Source organism: Notolepis coatsorum, assembly GCF_963971535.1.
Source record: "Notolepis coatsorum genome assembly, chromosome: 1".
Lineage (NCBI taxonomy): Eukaryota > Metazoa > Chordata > Actinopteri > Aulopiformes > Paralepididae > Notolepis > Notolepis coatsorum.
This window is the reverse complement of record NC_140165.1, coordinates 121,820,824-121,840,170: the sequence shown is the minus strand read 5'-3', so window position 1 is coordinate 121,840,170 and position 19,347 is coordinate 121,820,824. Positions and strand designations below refer to the sequence as shown.

Sequence of the window (19,347 nt, the reverse complement as noted above, 5' to 3'; positions counted from 1 at the left end):
GTTAAAGGAAAACTCCAACATTTTGGTAAATTAGCTTACCGTCTTCTCCAGAGAGAGACAAGAAGATAGATACCAGTTTCTTCTCTGTGCGTTCAGTAGAAAGCTATCTGGCTGCATGTTAGCCTAGCTTAGCACAATGAAGCGGACATGACCAGGTAGCCTAGGCATTGTCCAACTAACACCTCTCCCGAAGGCTACCCGGTCATGTCCACTTCCATTTATTGTGCTAAGCTAGGCTAACGTGCAGCCAGATCTACTGAACGCACAGAGAGGAAACTGGTATCTATCTTCTTGTCTCTCTCTGGAGAAGACGGTACGATAATTTCCCAAAATGTTGAGAGTTTTCCTTTAAACACTCCCCCCTAGCCTGTTCGCGTCTATACTTTCCGCAACGGAGCTCGGTTTCCGGGTTCCTCTGATTGGCCGCGACCCCCACGTGACCCGCGCTAGCACGCCCCCTTATCCACCGCTGCCGCTGCCCCTACAGCTCGCCGCTGTCAGAGCGGCTTTGACGCTCGCTTCCTGAGTCAAGAAACGCGCTGTTGGTAACACCACCCACTTCAATGACAGAGCTCTCTTGTTTAATAATATTGTCGCGTCATCTTAATATGCTGTTGCTTATGCAGTTATCAGCTGTATTTGGCATAGACACCGGAGTCAAGAAACGCTATTGTCGCGCCCGCCACTCTGAGTCAAGAAACGCAGTCATCTTAATATGCTGCTTATGCAGTCATCAGCTAGCTGACTAAATGTAAATCTTATGCAACGCCAGTCAAGAAACGACCGCCTCAGCAGCATCACGCATCAACTGTAATGTGGAGTGGACTTAAACATATTTACAATTAGCATTTTATAAAGTAGAACTGTAATGTTTACTTTCTCAGTCAGCGCTAAGTGCAGCATCTGCCGCGCGTGCGTCAACACACAGGCGAGCGTCAACACAGCGGCGAGCTGTAGCGGCAGCGGTGGAAAAGGGGGCGTGCTTGCGCGGGTCACGGCCAATCAGAGGAACCCGGAAAACCGAGCTCCGTTGCAGAAAGTATATACGCAGCCTGTTCACCTGATTCTCACCATACTTGCTGTGTGGAATATGGGGACTCGCATCTTTAAATGTGTAATTTATGTTATATAATTGATAGACCGAACCATATGACCGCTAGATCCAATCAAATTTTGCTAAAATGCATGGTAAACAAGACTATTTACAGTAATGAAGTCCCTGATGGTAAACAGGAAGTTTAAGTTTATTTGGATCCCCATTAGCCTTTTCTTCCTGGGGTCCATAACACATTAAATGTAATTACAGACTTTATACACTCAGACATTCACATGGCATAGAGACAACATTTTATTACCACAAGACATCAATTCATAATACAATACACAGCATAATATACAACAGGTAGGTCCGCCCACGCATTGTGATTGGCCGAGAGCGTTCTAAGCCGCGAGTATATTCATGATACACTCACGGTTAAATCACCATGCATATACTGTACCACTGCGCTGGCTTTAGAATGTTGTAAAAAGTTTCAACTGCCATTCATCAAACGTAAACTGTCAACATGACCTACTCCGCGGACGTTACGTTTGATTTAACGTACCCGTTAACTATAAACAAGTGGATATATAGAGGAGTCTAATGCAAGAGAAAGTCGGAAAGTCATCATCAGCACCTCGGACAGTTCCAGTTCAAATGCCCAGGCCGTCGACTTGGTGGTTTTGAAGGATTAATTGCGGCGCGTCCAGCTCATCTCGTTGGATTGGCATGTCTAATAATGCTGTTTTTATGAATACAGTTAGATGTAGGCCCGTCCTCTATATCTATCCACTCGTTTAAAGTTAACGGGTACATTAAATTAGACTAGTAATAAGTCATTCGTTTGCGTTGCCAAGCTGGTTGATAGCCTACTCCAGGGGTCGGCAATAGGCGGCCCGCGGGCCGACATTGGCCCGCCAGCAATCATTTCTGGCCCGTCAGATTATTTTGAGAATATGATATTTATTTGACGTGCGGGAAATATTCACTCGGGACGCCAGGGTGTCTTTTATTGTGAAGTTGTATCTATCTACCGGTAGTCATCAAAAGCATGTCTGACACTATAGCCAATTGAAATGCTAGAAATGGTCACGTGGAATGGGAGAACCAATGGAATAGTCCCACCGGGCCGCGTGTATATTTCCCTAACGCACTTTCACTTCCGTGCGAAGTAAAAAAAAGTTAAAAAAAAAAAAAAAACATCTTTGGATAGCTTCTTTACAACGGGGAAATATAACGCTTCTTTTAATAAACAGGAGCCATACTTAAAATACGGGTTTATCGCAACAGGTCGGTGATTCTTGCGTGCCGAGCCGACGTCCTCTCTGCATAATATGTGGCGACAACAACAACAACAGCGAGGCAATGATGACAACTGTGTTCAAGTTGGCAGATAAAGTAGCTGCATTCAACGCCAATCTGGAATTGGAGGGCGGCGAGTGGATATGACATGTTTCAAACATTAGCAGGGATTTTGCAGGACTTAACAACAAACAAGGTATGGTGAGTCGTGTTTTCATGCATTCTGGTTCATCACCCGCCGCGGTGATCTGCAACAGCTGATCTGCTGTTTATGAATGAATGAATGAAAACTTTATTCAACAGATTGCAGAATGGGTACAATACAGTACGGCGCAATACACACAATTGTTAAGGGGATGCAGACCAGAGAAAAACGTTTGTCTTGTTTACATCAGGGTCCCCCATTTGAGAGTGCTCGCTTATGCCTGTTTTTTACTGTTGTGAAGCACTGTGAACTGCAACCTCTGTATGAAAAGTGCTATACAAATAAAGTAATCATTATTATTATTAAGTGTATGCACCCGCCGCGGTGCTCAGCATATTAAATTAGCCATTGTTTTTTATCCTGGCCCGCCAAGCAAAGGCTTGGGGAAAATCTGGCCCGTGGCCAGACCTAATTGCCGACCCCTGGCCTACTCCATTCGAAATTCCATAGCAACGATACATCTTTAGGAAAAAAGATTCTACGCCAAGTTCACTGAAATCGATATAAAATACCCTAGAATTGTCTGTATTGATCCTATATTTTTCCCGACAGTGCAACTTGTAACACTGCGGTTAAAGACACACAGAATACACACTGCGGTTAAAGACACACAGAATACACACTGCGGTTAAAGACACACAGAATACACACTGCGGTTAAAGACACACAGAATACACACTGCGGTTAAAGACACACAGAATACACACTGCGGTTAAAGACACACAGAATACACACTGCGGTTAAAGACACAGAATACACACTGCGGTTAAAGACACACAGAATACACACTGCGGTTAAAGACACACAGAATACACACTGCGGTTAAAGACACACAGAATACACACTGCGGTTAAAGACACACAGAATACACACTGCGGTTAAAGACACACAGAATACACACTGCGGTTAAAGACACACAGAATACACACTGCGGTTAAAGACACACAGAATACACACTGCGGTTAAAGACACACAGAATACACACTGCGGTTAAAGACACACAGAATACACACTGGTAAAGACACACAGAATACACACTGCGGTTAAAGACACACAGAATACACACTGCGGTTAAAGACACAGAATACACACTGCGGTTAAAGACACACAGAATACACACTGCGGTTAAAGACACAGAATACACACTGCGGTTAAAGACACACAGAATACACACTGCGGTTAAAGACACAGAATACACACTGCGGTTAAAGACACAGAATACACACTGCGGTTAAAGACACACAGAATACACACTGCGGTTAAAGACAGGGTCCGGTCTCCGGTAACAACGAGAAGTCAGAATTGGACTGGTATGGTCCTTTAATCAGGGGTGTAAAGTACTTGAGTAATTAATTGTACTTTGTTACAATACTTAAGTACTGTTTTTTACTCGAGTATTATTAGGTTTGTATACTTGTACTTTTACTCAATTACATTTCAGAGAAAAAAAACATACTTTTTACTCCTTACATTTAAAATGCAGACCGACAAAGTACAAAGTACAAATCTCACAGGTCCAACTATTTTAATTAGTATAATTTGTTTCTCTGGCCGAACTAACGTTAACGTTATTAATCCTGCGGCAGCACTTTATTTAAAAACAGCCAATCAAATCCCCATCAATGGAAAATGAACCCGCCCATACCCATGCTGATTGGTCCTTGTGCAAGACTAGAAAGTGGGGATCTTTGATTAAACACCTGCTATCAGAAGAACAGACAGTCAGAGTGACGAGCTACAGAAGATGGCCACAAACGATAGTACGAGTGATGAAGAGGACGAAACTTTTCGGCGTGGACAAGACGCCTGATCTATCCCTTCATTCCCTTGCAATAAAAAAAAGTTTTTACTTTAACTTTTTAGTAATTAACACTTTCCGTGCTCGGTTCATTTCCGTTTTATACCATTTTGAAAAACGCTTGTTTCTTGAAACGTTCAGAAGAAAATAAAGATTCCACATGAATCGCCCTTTACTGGAATACACAAAACACATTGTAATTTTTCTGCCTATTTATGAATCGTTTTCAAATAAACGCTAGATTATCGATAGTATATGTGTACTTATGCACGCTATAGAAGCGGGCTGAAAAATCTGTTATCCATTTCCTGGATACACACACACACACATACGGGACACGCTGAGATATAGGTGAAAACAGCTCTGATTATCCCAAGACTGGTCAAATAGATTCCTTACCTCAGATCAGATGTTCTCCAAAAAGATTATTCCAATTCCTGATCGCCATTCCAAATATCCATCGCGTTTATTGATCCAACGCTGGGTACTGGAAACAGATATTCCACACTGTTCTGAGGGTGGGAAATGACTGGGATCGGCTCGGATTACATGCCTGACAAGTAAAATGTGGAATCCGGACTCTTTTTTTCCCATGAGTTTCATTCAGTCCAATCCAATGGGGTGCAATACCATCCGGAGAGACGATAGGGGGCGGTATTTTCCCAATTTCGAGCTCAGAGAGAGTGCCAGTGGTAACGTGGGGCTAGATTGATGAAATATGAATGGAAATCGCTAATAAAAAAAATAACGATAAAAAAACGGCATATCTCGTTTCTGGCACTCAACGGTTGGCATGAAATAACGAATTATGCCGTGGCTGGCACTCAAAGTGTTAAGTACATTTAAAAGTAGAAACTTTTTTACTTTTACTCAAGTGTGTTTTTAGCCAGATACTCTGACTTTTACTTGAGTACGATTTTGAGACGGTACCCATACTTTCACTTAAGTATAATATATAATTTCGTACACCCCTGCCTTTAATACAGGCACTAAACAACGCGTCGTCACCTGGGTTATCGGTACCAGCGGTCCAGCCTGTGGTCCATCCGAGAGACAGTACGACATCAGTGGAATGAGGCCCGACGGCCCCCAGGAAAGCTTGCGGTTGCAGAGGGGTGGCCTGGCCGCCCCCGGGGCCCGCGAGGACGTCTGCGTTGATCCAGACGGGGCGGGACAGCTGACCCCGCACCTCCTCCAGCAGAGACATGGAGGGAGCCACTGCTTCAAGGCTGCAGACAGTCAGTCAATCAGTCAGTAATCATCCAAGCTGAACACTACTGATTTAACCCTTTCACTACCACACTACAGACGGTTAACCTTTCACTACCACACTACAGACGGTTAACCCTTTCACTACCACACTACAGACGGTTAACCTTTCACTACCACACTACAGAGGGTTAACCCTTTCACTACCACACTACAGACGGTTAACCCTTTCACTACCACACTACAGACGATTAACCTTTCACTGCCACACTACAGAAGGTTAACCCTTTCACTACCACACTACAGACGGTTAACCTTTCACTACCACACTACAGACGGTTAACCTTTCACTGCCACACTACAGAAGGTTAACCCTTTCACTACCACACTACAGACGGTTAACCTTTCACTACCACACTACAGACGGTTAACCTTTCACTACCACACTACAGACGGTTAACCTTTCACTACCACACTACAGACGGTTAACCTTTCACTACCACACTACAGAAGGTTAACCGTCTGTTAACCGTGCGGGCGAGGTGGGGAGCGAGGTGGGGGGGGGGGGCGAGGTGGGGGCGAGGTGGGGGGCGAGGTGGGGGGCGAGGTGGGGGGCGAGGTGGGGGGCGGGGTGGGGAGCGAGGTGGGGGGCGAGGTGGGGAGCGAGGTGGGGGGCGAGGTGGGGGGCGAGGTGGGGGGCGAGGTGGGGAGCGAGGTGGGGAGCGAGGTGGGGGGCGAGGTGGGGGGCGAGGTGGGGGGGGGGGGGGCGAGGTGGGGGGCGAGGTGGGGGGCGAGGTGGGGAGCGAGGTGGGGGGCGAGGTGGGGAGCGAGGTGGGGAGCGAGGTGGGGGGGGGGCGAGGTGGGGGGGCGAGGTGGGGAGCGAGGTGGGGGGGGGGGCGAGGTGGGGGGCGAGGTGGGGAGCGAGGTGGGGGGCGAGGTGGGGGGCGAGGTGGGGGGCGAGGTGGGGGGCGAGGTGGGGGGCGAGGTGGGGAGCGAGGTGGGGAGCGAGGTGGGGGGGGGGCGAGGTGGGGGGCGAGGTGGGGGGCGAGGTGGGGGGCGAGGTGGGGAGCGAGGTGGGGGGGGGGCGAGGTGGGGGGGGGGCGAGGTGGGGGGCGAGGTGGGGGGCGAGGTGGGGGGCGAGGTGGGGAGCGAGGTGGGGGGCGAGGTGGGGAGCGAGGTGGGGAGCGAGGTGGGGGGCGAGGTGGGGAGCGAGGTGGGGGGCGAGGTGGGGGGCGAGGTGGGGGGCGAGGTGGGGAGCGAGGTGGGGGGGGGGCGAGGTGGGGGGCGAGGTGGGGGGCGAGGTGGGGGGCGAGGTGGGGGGCGAGGTGGGGGGGGGGGGCGAGGTGGGGGGGGGGGGCGAGGTGGGGGGCGAGGTGGGGAGCGAGGTGGGGAGCGAGGTGGGGAGCGAGGTGGGGAGCGAGGTGGGGAGCGAGATGGGGGGCGAGGTGGGGGGCGAGGTGGGGGGCGAGGTGGGGGGGGGCGAGGTGGGGGGGGGGGGGCGAGGTGGGGGGCGAGGTGGGGGGCGAGGTGGGGAGCGAGGTGGGGGGCGAGGTGGGGAGCGAGGTGGGGGGCGAGGTGGGGAGCGAGGTGGGGGGCGAGGTGGGGGGCGAGGTGGGGAGCGAGGTGGGGGGCGAGGTGGGGGGCGAGGTGGGGAGCGAGGTGGGGGGCGAGGTGGGGGGCGAGGTGGGGAGCGAGGTGGGGAGCGAGGTGGGGGGTGAGGTGGGGAGCGAGGTGGGGGGCGAGGTGGGGAGCGAGGTGGACGTTTCGGAGGTTGCAGTTGCGGGCTGTCGAGGAAAGATGGCGGAATAGTTCTTTTGTGATGTTTTGGAGATGCCTGGCTGTAAATCCGACCAGCATTTACCAGTTCGACCATTTTCGGCGTGAAGGGCAGGTGGGGGGAGATGAGGGTGGAGGGGGGAAGGGGGGAGAGGGGGAGAGGGGGGGGGAGAACAGGGATGAGGAGGGAGAGGGGGGAAAGGGTGCCTGGTAATTTGGTGATGACATGGCAAGAGGGAGAGGCGAGGAGGAGAGTGACACAAGGGAGGAAAGATGGGGGGGGGCTGGGGGGGAGGGGTGCCCTGCGTTTTAGGGTTGTGGATGGGGAGGGGGATCCCCAATCAAGAGGGAGGGAGGGGGAGGGGGAGAGTGACACAGGGGGGAAAGGCTGGGGGGGAGGGGCGATGGTAAACGCCGATATACTGCCTTGACGTCGATACGGGGGGAGCGCTGTTAGTTCTGCTGTAATCCTGTGGATGTCCTCCAGGGGGAGCTGGGGGGAGCGCCGTTAGTTCTGCTGTAATCCTGTGGATGTCCTCCAGGGGGAGCTGGGGGAGTGCTGTTAGTTCTGCTGTAATCCTGTGGATGTCCTCCAGGGGGAGCTGGGGGGAGCGCCGTTAGTTCTGCTGTAATCCTGTGGATGTCCTCTGCGATCCAATCCAGTCGTTCCGACCCCTCAGCAATCAGCTTGTTCTGTATGTCCTCCGATAGCAATTCTATGGTCTTGACGTCATCAGAGTTAGGTTGTGTTACTGTACTGTCCGTCTTAGAGCTTGTTGCAAGGCCGTTGTCGATGGAGTAGAAAATGTGGGAAGTGAAAATTTTTCCTCCATATCTGTTCAGAGAAAATCCATTCCTTTGGAACAACTGTTCACGTCTCCAGAACATGTCGAAGTTTGCAATGTAATTGACATTGTGTAGCACACAAGCAGTTGAGAGCCATTTGTTTAGCTGGAGAAGTCTGCTGAATCTTTCAGTCAATTTAGAGACTGTTGGCAAGGGGTCACTGATGTGCGATTCAATGTTTGTGGAATCCAGCATTTTCAGCAATTCAATAAAATCACATTTCAGATTTTCAGACTGTCGATTTGAGATGGCATTTGCTCCTACGTGGTTGATTCATTTTTTTTTCCGATAGAATCTTTGGAATGTGCTTTGTTATTTCACAAACAGTTCCATCAGGGTAGCAGTATATCTTTGTATTTCTCTTTTTGTTGATATAGCCTACAACAGAATCACCTATTATCAGCGTTGTTGGTACAACGTTTTCCTGTTCGTCAGGGTGCTGCGGCCTGTTCTTTTCCTCAGGGCCAGGGCGTTTCCTACCGTTAGCTTGTTGTTCATCAGCTTCGGTGTCTTTATCATTAGCCAGTAGCTGGGGTGGCTTATCCACTGTTCCACGGCGCCTCGTTCTTCCCGAGCGGCGTGGGGTTGATGGCCGGGGGGTCAGGTCCTCCGATGATAGTCCTGGTTCATGCAGTAGTGGTAGGTCACTGTGACTTAGGGCGCAGTTCAAGGCCTGGGTCCCTTTCCACTATTTTTGCATTAGCATTAGCTACATTAGCCATTTTAGCTGGTTGGCTTGTTGATAAAGAGGGCCAGCCAGTTGCTGAGTTTATTTCTGGGCGCTTGATATTTGCCGTGTCAGGCATCGTAATTCTGCCAGGGATAGATTTTTTTTTCGGCTTTGCCCCATGCCTATTCCAGAGGGCATTTTCATTACCGACAGTGTCACTTAGCTGGTGGGGTTTGTTGTCCTTCGCTGGTAGCTTCACAACCGGAGTCCATTGGATTGTCGAGTCAGAACTCTGGAAGCGTATCCTCGTTTCTAGCAGTGCAATCTTCTTTAGGCGCCCACAGCAGTCTGGGCATGGAGACATGCGGTGTGCTCGGCTCGGCTAGGCTAAACACTTAGCTGGTGATGGTGGGCCTTGTTGTCCTTCGCTTCACAACCGGGGTCTAGGGTACCGTCTCTTTATGAAATATCCTCGCCTTCAGCAGTGCAATCCTCTCTCCAGGTGCAGACACAATCTTTTGTGTTTAGACAAGACAGAGACTCCCTTCACCCTGTAGTAGGATCATAGATCTTTGAAGGGGGGCAAAGGTGTAGGGATGCTGTTGTCCAGTAGTTTATTGAACATAGAAACCATACCAAACTAAGGGAGGCTACGTGGCGTAGTGGGCAAGGCGCTCGCCACGAATGCAGAGACGCTGGGCTCGCCTGTTCGAGCCCAGCGCTCCACATTGCTTTCAGTTTAGCTGGTCGTTCATACTAATACACATTGGCCGTATTAGGGGGTGGGAAACTGATGGGTGGGGATCGGGCGTTGTGGACAGCGACTCCTACAGGTCGGTTGGTGCGCCTGCGCAGTAGAATCTGGAGGTTTCGGGGGCAGCGTGAGCCTCCCACGCGTTACTCCTCGACACAGAGATCGAGCTGCGCAGGTGAAAAGATGCGACTGCTGTTACCTCAAGTACCGGAGGGGACTTGTGCTATGTATGACTTAGTCCACATTGCAGCCGGCTTGTGGGAGGCAAGAAACAGCGTTCGTGACAGGGGAGGGTTGAATTGGATGATACGAAATTGGGATGGGGGAAAATATAGAAAATGGGAGAAAAAGTGGATAAAAAAAAAAAAAAACCATACCAAACTAATTGTTATTCAATATACAACACGTAAAGAATCCAAGTTATTCCTTAGTTGTGAACCGTTTCATTAAGAACTACTGGTATTATTGCGAATAACCGTGTCTTGGTTCCTGAGAGGAGACATTGCTGTTAAGTTTTCCCAATGTAATTTTTTGGTGCTTTGAGCGTCACAAAAGAAGGCCCATTGAGCTCCACTGTACTGGGCTGACGTCTCCAAGCCTCCGCAGAGCCTGCAGGATAATGAAGGACCCTCACCACCCCAACAACAGCCTGTTCATGCTGCTGCGGTCAGGCAAGCGCCTCCGCACACACGCAGCAGGAACAGAGAGACTCAGACTCAGGCCATCAGAACACTGAACACTGATCTCTCCACACACAAGCACACATGAACACACACACACACAACACATCCTGCACTCTCTCACACACAAACACACTACAGGTCACTTTAAACACAAAAAAGGTCACTTTAAAAAACAACTATGTTTTTGCATAGTAGTTATATATAGTATAACTGTATACTGTATCGTAGTGTATATAGGACTCATTACCTTTCATTCGTAAGCTTAGCATTGTATTGTATTTTATCCTAGTACTTTTTATCAAGTCTATTTTATTCTATTATTATTTGTATTTTTTGCACAATCGAGGCGGACATGGCCACCTTCAGGGGAGGAAATTAGGCCACTTTACTCGCCAAATGCGAGTATTTTTTACGTTTGGCGAGTGATTCATGAAGACCACTCGCCAGTCTGGCGAGTATACAAAGAAATAAAACATTCTGCAATCACTGCACTGGCAAACGGTGCGCGTCTTCTGAGTGTTCGCTTTAGTTGACAGTGCCACGAGAGCACTGCACAAGACCTGCGGACATATAATGTTTAATAAACGTTTGCGCAGTACTGGCCAACCCGCGGACATATAATAATAAAAGTCCCGCGGTACTACTAGGCTAGCCATCAGGAGCACTCGCAAACAGATAACGTTAAACACAGCAGAATATGGAAAACAGACAGACTGACCAACGGGGAACTGCATCCAACCCTAGTACAACCATCGAGTATAAGTTACTAAGGACACATTTAAATCAGAGGTGTAATGTTGTCTACTGGAACTGTATACAGTAGTTAGCGTTTTAGATATAGGTGCTTGCTAGCTAACGTTAGCCCCGTGTGCTCAAAGCAGCCATCTAGGTGTATATCTGTTATGACTATAATGTTTCCAAAAAAGCACCGGACTACGACGTAAGGTTAGACATTTTATTTCATGCTCAAAAGCCCCTGGCTTGCACATCGCAGTCACGAAAGGGGCTAGCTCAACCAGTGCACTGTGCACACAACGTCAACAGCACACCAACCCAACTGACGTTACCACAACACTTGACGGTACTTCACAGCACTGTCGTAAGACCACCGTGCTGTCTTAAAGGCACAGTGTGCCTACCCAGATGCATACACAACATTGACGCGGCTTGACATACAAAGAAGTAATTATCACAATTAAAAAAAAATCAGATACTCGCCAGTTGGCTGGTAAGCCAAAAAGTTAGTTTCCTCCCCTGGCCACCTTCATGTCTCGTGTCTGTACGTGACGAATAAATCTCTTGAATCTTGAATGAAGTGAACTGAACAAATCACCCCCAAACTGTCGGGGTGGATGGATCGAGACGTCACTTACCTCTTGAAGTCCAGTTTTATCCCCTTGTCGGACGCCAAAACTTCTTTCAGCCATTCCCGCAGGGTGACATCGCTGTCGGTCTCAGGGGGATGTGCCATGATTGGCTCCTTGGGGTCGTGACCTCTCATGATTATGTCAGCCTCAATCATGTGAATGGGACCTAGAGTTGAGGAGTGACTAAAATGACTTGACATATACTGACTGAATGGAATGTAGAATGAGAAGAAGCTGGGACTATGGCACATATTGAGATATATTCCATTATTTCTAGGGATGCACCGAAAATGATCGGCCGAAAATGGTTAAAAAGGCTCTTTCGGCCGAAAGGGTTTTAGCACCGAAAATATATCACTGAATGTCAAATAACGTGTTGTTGTGATGACGTAATCAAAACGCGACTACAGACATAGCATGAGCAGCTTGGCAGCTCTTCCTGCATTCTGCAGCCTGTGATAACTAACTCCTCTTGGGAGTCGCTCGGTTTCTATGTAAACTCCGCAAGCAACGCATCCAATAAATGCGTCTTTAACATGCTTTATATCCTCGTCATTACTATATGCCTGTCGCGGTTAAAAACCCTTTTAACTAACGTTAGCGTTAAGCTAGCTAACAACGCTTCCATAGACCACTGCAACACTTCAACTTCCGGTATTTTGAGCTCATGGGAGAGAGCGGGGGGGGGGGCTGGAAGGGGGAAGGGAGCGAGTGAATGAATGTTTATTAGAGTAACTAATCAACATTAGTTACATTAGTTACTAACTAATCAACATTCATTCATTTCATCCACCCGCGCTCTCTTTCCTCCTCCTCCTCCTCCTCCTCCTCCTCCTCCTCACAAGCTCCATATAACGCGGAAGTGCAGTTGTCTATTCCTCTTTCACTCGTCTCTCGTAAGCTATGTCATCCCCCGCTAAGAGTCACGGGAGATGTAGTAAATACAATACAACATTAATGCACATTTTGTTGTATGCAAAGAGAAAATGTTTAAAATTGTACAATCTTTCAGCAGTCAGTCTGGAATTAATGTATGCATTCAAAAGTGCTGAATAAATGTGTTATGGGCCCATAAGTGATTATTAATATTATTTAAGTTAAGTTTAGCCATAATCATGTCTTTTGCCATAATCAGGTAGTAAAAAATAAATAAAAAATACATTATATATATATTTATATTAATCATTTTCGGCCTTTCGGCATTCGGTTTTCGGCCAACTGTTTCTTATTTTCTGTATCTGTTTCGGCCAAGAATTTCCCATTCGGTGCATCCCTAATTATTTCACTGTTGCCATAGCCGCAGTCCTGAACTCCAAGCTACGTAAATGTGCGATTTTGGAAGATTTTCAATTATTTGGAATGAGGACCGACCATGTAGGCTCAACCACATACGAGTTACGTAGGACACGCATGTGATTTAGTGCTTGGGGTCTACAGTTCTGATTCCAAGCAATTGGAAATCTTACATATTGCATCCATAAAGCCACAATGCGATTGCTGGAGCTCAAAACAAAAAAACAACACATACTCCAGAAACATATGTTGCGACACTCATCTGCCAGGGGAGGCAGTTTATTGTCAATACATACCTTTTGTTACTATCATCACAGATAGTTAGCTCTATTCACCTTTTGCTTTATTCACTTCACTACTCGCTGGCACATTTCAATGTCAGGAAGAACACTCTAGTAGTACCACCAGTCTTATATAACAAGAGGTGCAAATCCAGAGCCTGCAGAATAAGGAAAGACCCTCACCACCCCAACAACAGCCTGTTCAAGCTGCTGCGGTCAGGCAAACGCCTGCGTACACCAGAAACTAGGACAGAGAGACTCCGGCTCAGCTTCTTCCCCCAGGCCATCAGAGTCTTGAACACTGAACTCTCCACACACAAGCACACATGAGCACACACACAACACACACACAGTATACGCTCACACACTAGCAGTCACTTTAGCATGAACACACACACGCTCACACTCAACGGTCACTTTACACAATGAAAAGGTCACTTAAAAGAAAAATTAAGAACGGGAGTGGTTCTTGTATAGTAAACAGATGGATATAGCAAGTTAGCATAAGGACACATAGTATATACTGTAGATTGTATAATATAGCATTGTATAGTAGTGTACATAAGACCCAGTGCCTCATCCGTAGCTAACATTGTATTGCACTACCACAGGACCTTAGCATGTCTTTTACCATGCTTTTGTAAAGGTTATGTACATATACCTGTTATGTCTTATTCTTATTACTTGTATTATTGCACAAATGTCTTATTCCTTTTTTATTACTTGTATTATTGCACAAATGTCTTATTCCTTTTTTATTACTTGTATTATTGCACAATCGCTGCGGGCATGACCTCCCGCATTTCACTGTATGCCGTGACAAATAAAAGTCTTTGACTTAGCCCTTAACATCACGGCTTTTCTCGGGTTTACCCCCCGCGGGTTGAATGTCCATCACGAGAATACTATTTTTTTTTTTTTTTTTTTTTTATTATTAGCGATCTGAAATCATATTGCATCAAGCGAGCCTACCGTTGGAGATCCAGTCACCCCAGGCGCTCAGATGTGAAAAAAGCGCCCCCTATCGTCTCCCAGATGGTAAATCACCCTTTTGGATTGGACTCAATGAAAGTGAATGGGAGAAAGGATTTCTGACTCCACATTTTACTTCTCACTGATGTAACCGGGGTCTACCAGAGTTCATTCTGGAGCCTTGGTGCCGCGGGGAATTTGTGTTTTACTGTACACACGATGGATCAATTTTTTCGAATGGCGATCGGAAATTGGAATAAACCATTTGGATACCATCTGATCTCAGGTAAGGAATCTATGTTATCAGTCTTAGGATAATCAGACTCGTTTTCACGGATATATAAGCGTTTCCCCTATATGTGATATGGCTGTTTTGACTGTAAAAGCCATCAGGAAATAAGAGCAGCGATTATCAGCGCGCAGCACGAGCGTGCGTGGGCACACATATACTATAGATTATCTAGAGTTTATTTGAAAACGATTCATAAATAGGCAGACAAATGACAACGTTCTAGAATATTCCAGTAAAAGACGATTATCATAGAATGTGTTGTTTTTTCCGCGAAAACTAGTGATTTTCAAAATGCTATCAAACTGAAATGAAGCGATAAAAAAACAATCTGCTTTGACAATGTTGACTGGAAAATGAGTCTTTGATAAGCGACGGGCAGATTAGACACATAGCCATCATTTAAAACATAGATTAGGCGATATTAACGTTAACATTGGAGTGGATTTGGGCATTCAAGGGGGTAAAAAGGAAAACACGGCTGGCTCTCAAAGTGTTAATGTGTACAATTACAATAACAAACAAGAGCCAGGGGGGAGAGGTATGGAGTAGTGCTGTTTTAACGTTTAAAGTCTTCATCAATCTAGATCAGGTGACCTGATACTTCAATTATATTTACCTGAGTAATGGTCTCACCCTGGAACCCAGTCACATTAATACATACTGGCACTTATCACCTGGCGACCCACCAGAGACAGGACCGCCACGACCCGCACTGGGTCCCCGACCTATAGTTTAAGAAACCACCATCTAAAATTGGTATTCTAAATTATTGGCTTAATTTTACTGTTTTGTGTAACATATCCATGTCCTCCTACTCTGATCTAGCGTAATAGACTGTGAATTGGCAATACAAATTAACTTGACCCGACTAGGCGAGGCTAGACTACTGATCTAGACAGTTTCTTCCATCCACTGTTCCTGTGTATTTATTCTGTTCCGCCATAAAATGTGGCACCAGGCTACAACACACTGCCATTTAATGATAATATCACATGCCCTTTGCAAGCCAGACGTCTGTGATCCAATACTATGAATTGCTACTCAAAGATACCACCCTCTTAGATGAGCTGAGGTACCTCTCTAATGTCACCCTCTTAGATGAGCTGAGGTACCTCTCTAATGTCACCCTCTTAGATGAGCTGAGGTACCTCTCTAATGTCACCCTCTTAGATGAGCTGAGGTACCTCTCTAATGTCACCCTCTTAGATGAGCTGAGGTACCTCTCTAATGTCACCCTCTTAGATGAGCTGAGGTACCTCTCTAATGTCAGGTTACAACCCCCCTCCTTTTTTTTTATCCACTTTTTCTCCCATTTTCTATATTTTCTCCCATCCCAATTTCGTATCATCCAATTCAACCCTCCCCTGTCACGAACGCTGTTTCTTGCCTCCCACAAGCCGGCTGCAATGTGGACTAAGTCATACATAGCACAAGTCCCCTCCGGTACTTGAGGTAACAGCAGTCGCATCTTTTCACCTGCGCAGCTCGATCTCTCAGTGGCGAGGAGTAACGCGTGGGAGGCTCACGCTGCCCCCGACACTTCCTGATTCTACTGCGCAGGCGCACCAACCGACCTGTAGGAGTCGCTGTCCACAACGCCCGATCCCCACCCATCAGTTTCCCACCCCCTAATACGGCCAATGTGTATTAGTACGGACGACCAGCTAAACTGAAAGCAATGTGGAGCGCTGGGCTCGAACAGGCGAGCCCAGCGTCTCCAGTATTCGTGGCGAGCGCCTTGCCCACTACGCCACGTAGCCGCCTCAACCCCCCTCCTTCTTGTTGTTGTTGCACGACATTATGATGGTTCATTTGACCTGATGCTCTAGTCATGTTATATGATTAAGCTCTATATACTGTACCATGTTTTTGACCTATTGTCTGTATGTTTTGAGTATAATATAGATTAAATAAAGATTGAATGAATATTGTGTCACATGTGGTGGTACTGGTAATACATACCAACAAGTGTGTATGGGAGCGTTTCTGAGATTTCAGCAACAGGCAAACCCTTGCTGGTGCTCGGCTGAGACAGTCTATATTGCCATGATATAGACATTAGTGGGCTAGCTCACTAAATATTGTCAAAAGTCATCTTAAAAAAAAATCTCTTCAACGTGACCTTTTAATGCTAATTTATGTCGGTCTCTATATCGCTGCTGTGAAGCACTTACGGTTACGGCTGAAATTCTTGTATGAACACGACACGCACGCTGAGCACGCTCACACACTAGCAGCCACTTTAACACTCATGCCGCACACACGCACACTTATGGCCAAGAGGAAAGGCCACTTTAAATTAGTATAACAACAGGAACAGTGTATTGCACTACTAAAGCTACCTAGCATGTCCTATATGCTCTGTAAATACTATGTACAGATACCGAGATGTCACTCCATGTTACCTGTTTATTGCACTGTTGTTTTTATTGGATTCTATTATATGTTGTACCACTGTATTTTTATTGGATTCTATTATATGTTGTACCACTGTATTTTTATTGGATTCTATTATATGTTGTACCACTGTATTGCACATCGTTGCGGGTAAGACCAGCCGCATTTCATTGTATACCTATGCCGTGACAATTAAAACTCTTGACTTGACTTGACTTGAAGTGCTGTACAAATAAAGTGTATTGTTAAGTGAATCTCTCCACCTGTGAGAGCCTGTGTGATGCTGTGCTTGCTGTTGGCAGCGTGGGCCCACTCCACCTGGGCTGCATCCTGCGCTCTGATCTGCCCACGGCTGAGGAAATAATCCAGTGTCTGGTCAGTGTGGTCGCTCATCTGCTCTGTGGAGGAAATACACGCTTAAATTAGTTAACCCTTCCACTGCCACACTAACAAACTGTTAACCCTTTCACTGTGACAATACACAGAAGGTTAACCCTTTCACTGCCACACAACAGCCGGTTAACCCTTTCACTGCCACACTACCAAACGGTTAACCCTTTCACTGTGACAATACACAGGTTAACCCTTTCACTGCCACACAACAGCCGGTTAACCCTTTCACTGCCACACTACCAAACGGTTAACCCTTTCACTGCGACAATACACAGGTTAACCCTTTCACTGCCACACAACAGCCGGTTAACCCTTTCACTGCCACACTACCAAACGGTTAACCCTTTCACTGTGACAATACACAGAAGGTTAACCCTTTCACTTCCACACAACAGCTGGTTAACCCTTTTACTGCCACACTAACAAACGAAACGGTTAACCCTTTCACTGCGACAATACACAGAAGGTTAACCCTTTCACTGCCACACTACCAAACGGTTAAACCTTTCACTGCGACAATACACAGGTTAACCCTTTCACTGCCACACAACAGCCGGTTAACCCTTTCACTGCCACACTACCAAACGGTTAACCCTTTCACTGCGACAATACACAGGTTAACCCTTTCACTGCCACACAACAGCCGGTTAACCCTTTCACTGCCACACTACCAAACGGTTAACCCTTTCACTGTGACAATACACAGAAGGTTAACCCTTTCACTTCCACACAACAGCTGGTTAACCCTTTTACTGCCACACTAACAAACGAAACGGTTAACCCTTTCACTGCGACAATACACAGAAGGTTAACCCTTTCACTGCCACACTACCAAACGGTTAAACCTTTCACTGCGACAATACACAGGTTAACCCTTTCACTGCCACACAACAGCCGGTTAACCCTTTCACTGCCACACTACCAAACGGTTAACCCTTTCACTGCGACAATACACAGAAGGTTAACCCTTCCACACAACAGCCGGTTAACCCTTTCACTGCCACACTACCAAACGGTTAAACCTTTCACTGCGACAATACACAGAAGGTTAACCCTTTCACTGCCACAAAACAGCCGGTTAACCCTTTCACTGCCACACTACCAAACGGTTAACCCTTTCACTGCGACAATACACAGAAGGTTAACCCTTCCACACAACAGCCGGTTAACCCTTTCACTGCCACACGACAGAAGGTTAGTAAAGGGTTAACCTTTCAGTAGGCTAACGTTACAAATCAGAACCAGCTCACAGGCGATAACATTATTGGTAAAGTTGTTGGAACCATAGAGACAAAACGATGTGTTTTACGGTTAGAAGAACAAGGCAACGTTAACTCCACCACTCTGCTAACTTAGGTCAACACTAACGTTTTTTTTAGCTACCTTGCCAATTCCACAAAAAGCACAAAATAAAACATCCAATAAAAATCAAAATAATAACGCTACTCAAACGAAACAGATGAGGAAGACCTAAAGTGTACATAACATTTGACGTTAGCTAACCATTTCTTCTTCGTTGGTGTTTAATAACGGCAGCTTGCGTCTATAGACCATCGCAGCACTTCCGGTGCATTGGAGCGCGCGGAATTCCTTCCTATTGTAACGCGGAAGTACAGTGGTCAATAGCATATATATATCTATGGTCAATAGTGTTGCACTGCTGCCACCAACCGACGCTATTCAATTACTGCATCGCCAGATTTTCAGATTCTCCCTGCTGTTCTTAGAAATGCGATCAGGTATTTACAACGCAGGGTAGTTGATTATTGATGAGAGTTGTGTAGTAGTAGTAGTAGTAGTTCAAGTTCGTTTTTATTTGTTAAAATTAAAATTAAAAACATTAAAATTGTGTTGTAATTTGTAATTAAAATTACAAACATCACAAAACAAACTGGTCAGACTACTACTTGACCTGAACCCCAGAACCCACCTCACCCCTGCCCACTTTGCCAACCTAGGATGGCTTAGAGTAGACGACAGAGTACAGCAACTTGCAATGGGCCTGGTCTACAAGATACACTATACGACCGGGGTGCCCATGTACATGTCAAAATACTTCCCAAAGGTCAG

General features: G+C 46.8%; 1 protein-coding gene across 2 annotated transcripts in view; it reads right to left on the bottom strand.

Annotated features, from left to right (window-relative positions):
- fam151b (family with sequence similarity 151 member B) overlaps positions 1–18,797 on the bottom strand; it is a 29,849-nt gene extending 11,052 nt beyond the window's left edge. Inside the window, exons 1-4 of one of the 2 annotated variants that reach the window (XM_084324917.1) lie at positions 18,781–18,797; positions 17,148–17,282; positions 11,656–11,815; positions 5,353–5,573 (exon numbers count right to left, since the gene is read on the bottom strand). In XM_084324917.1, the coding sequence (XP_084181043.1) occupies positions 5,353–5,573; positions 11,656–11,815; positions 17,148–17,277 (511 nt within the window). In that variant the 5' untranslated portion in view covers positions 17,278–17,282; positions 18,781–18,797. Of the gene's footprint in view, positions 1–5,352; positions 5,574–11,655; positions 11,816–17,147; positions 17,283–18,660 lie in introns of both variants that reach the window. The other variant, XM_084324916.1, reaches the window with a different exon arrangement.
- Positions 18,798–19,347: the final 550 nt, after the last annotated feature.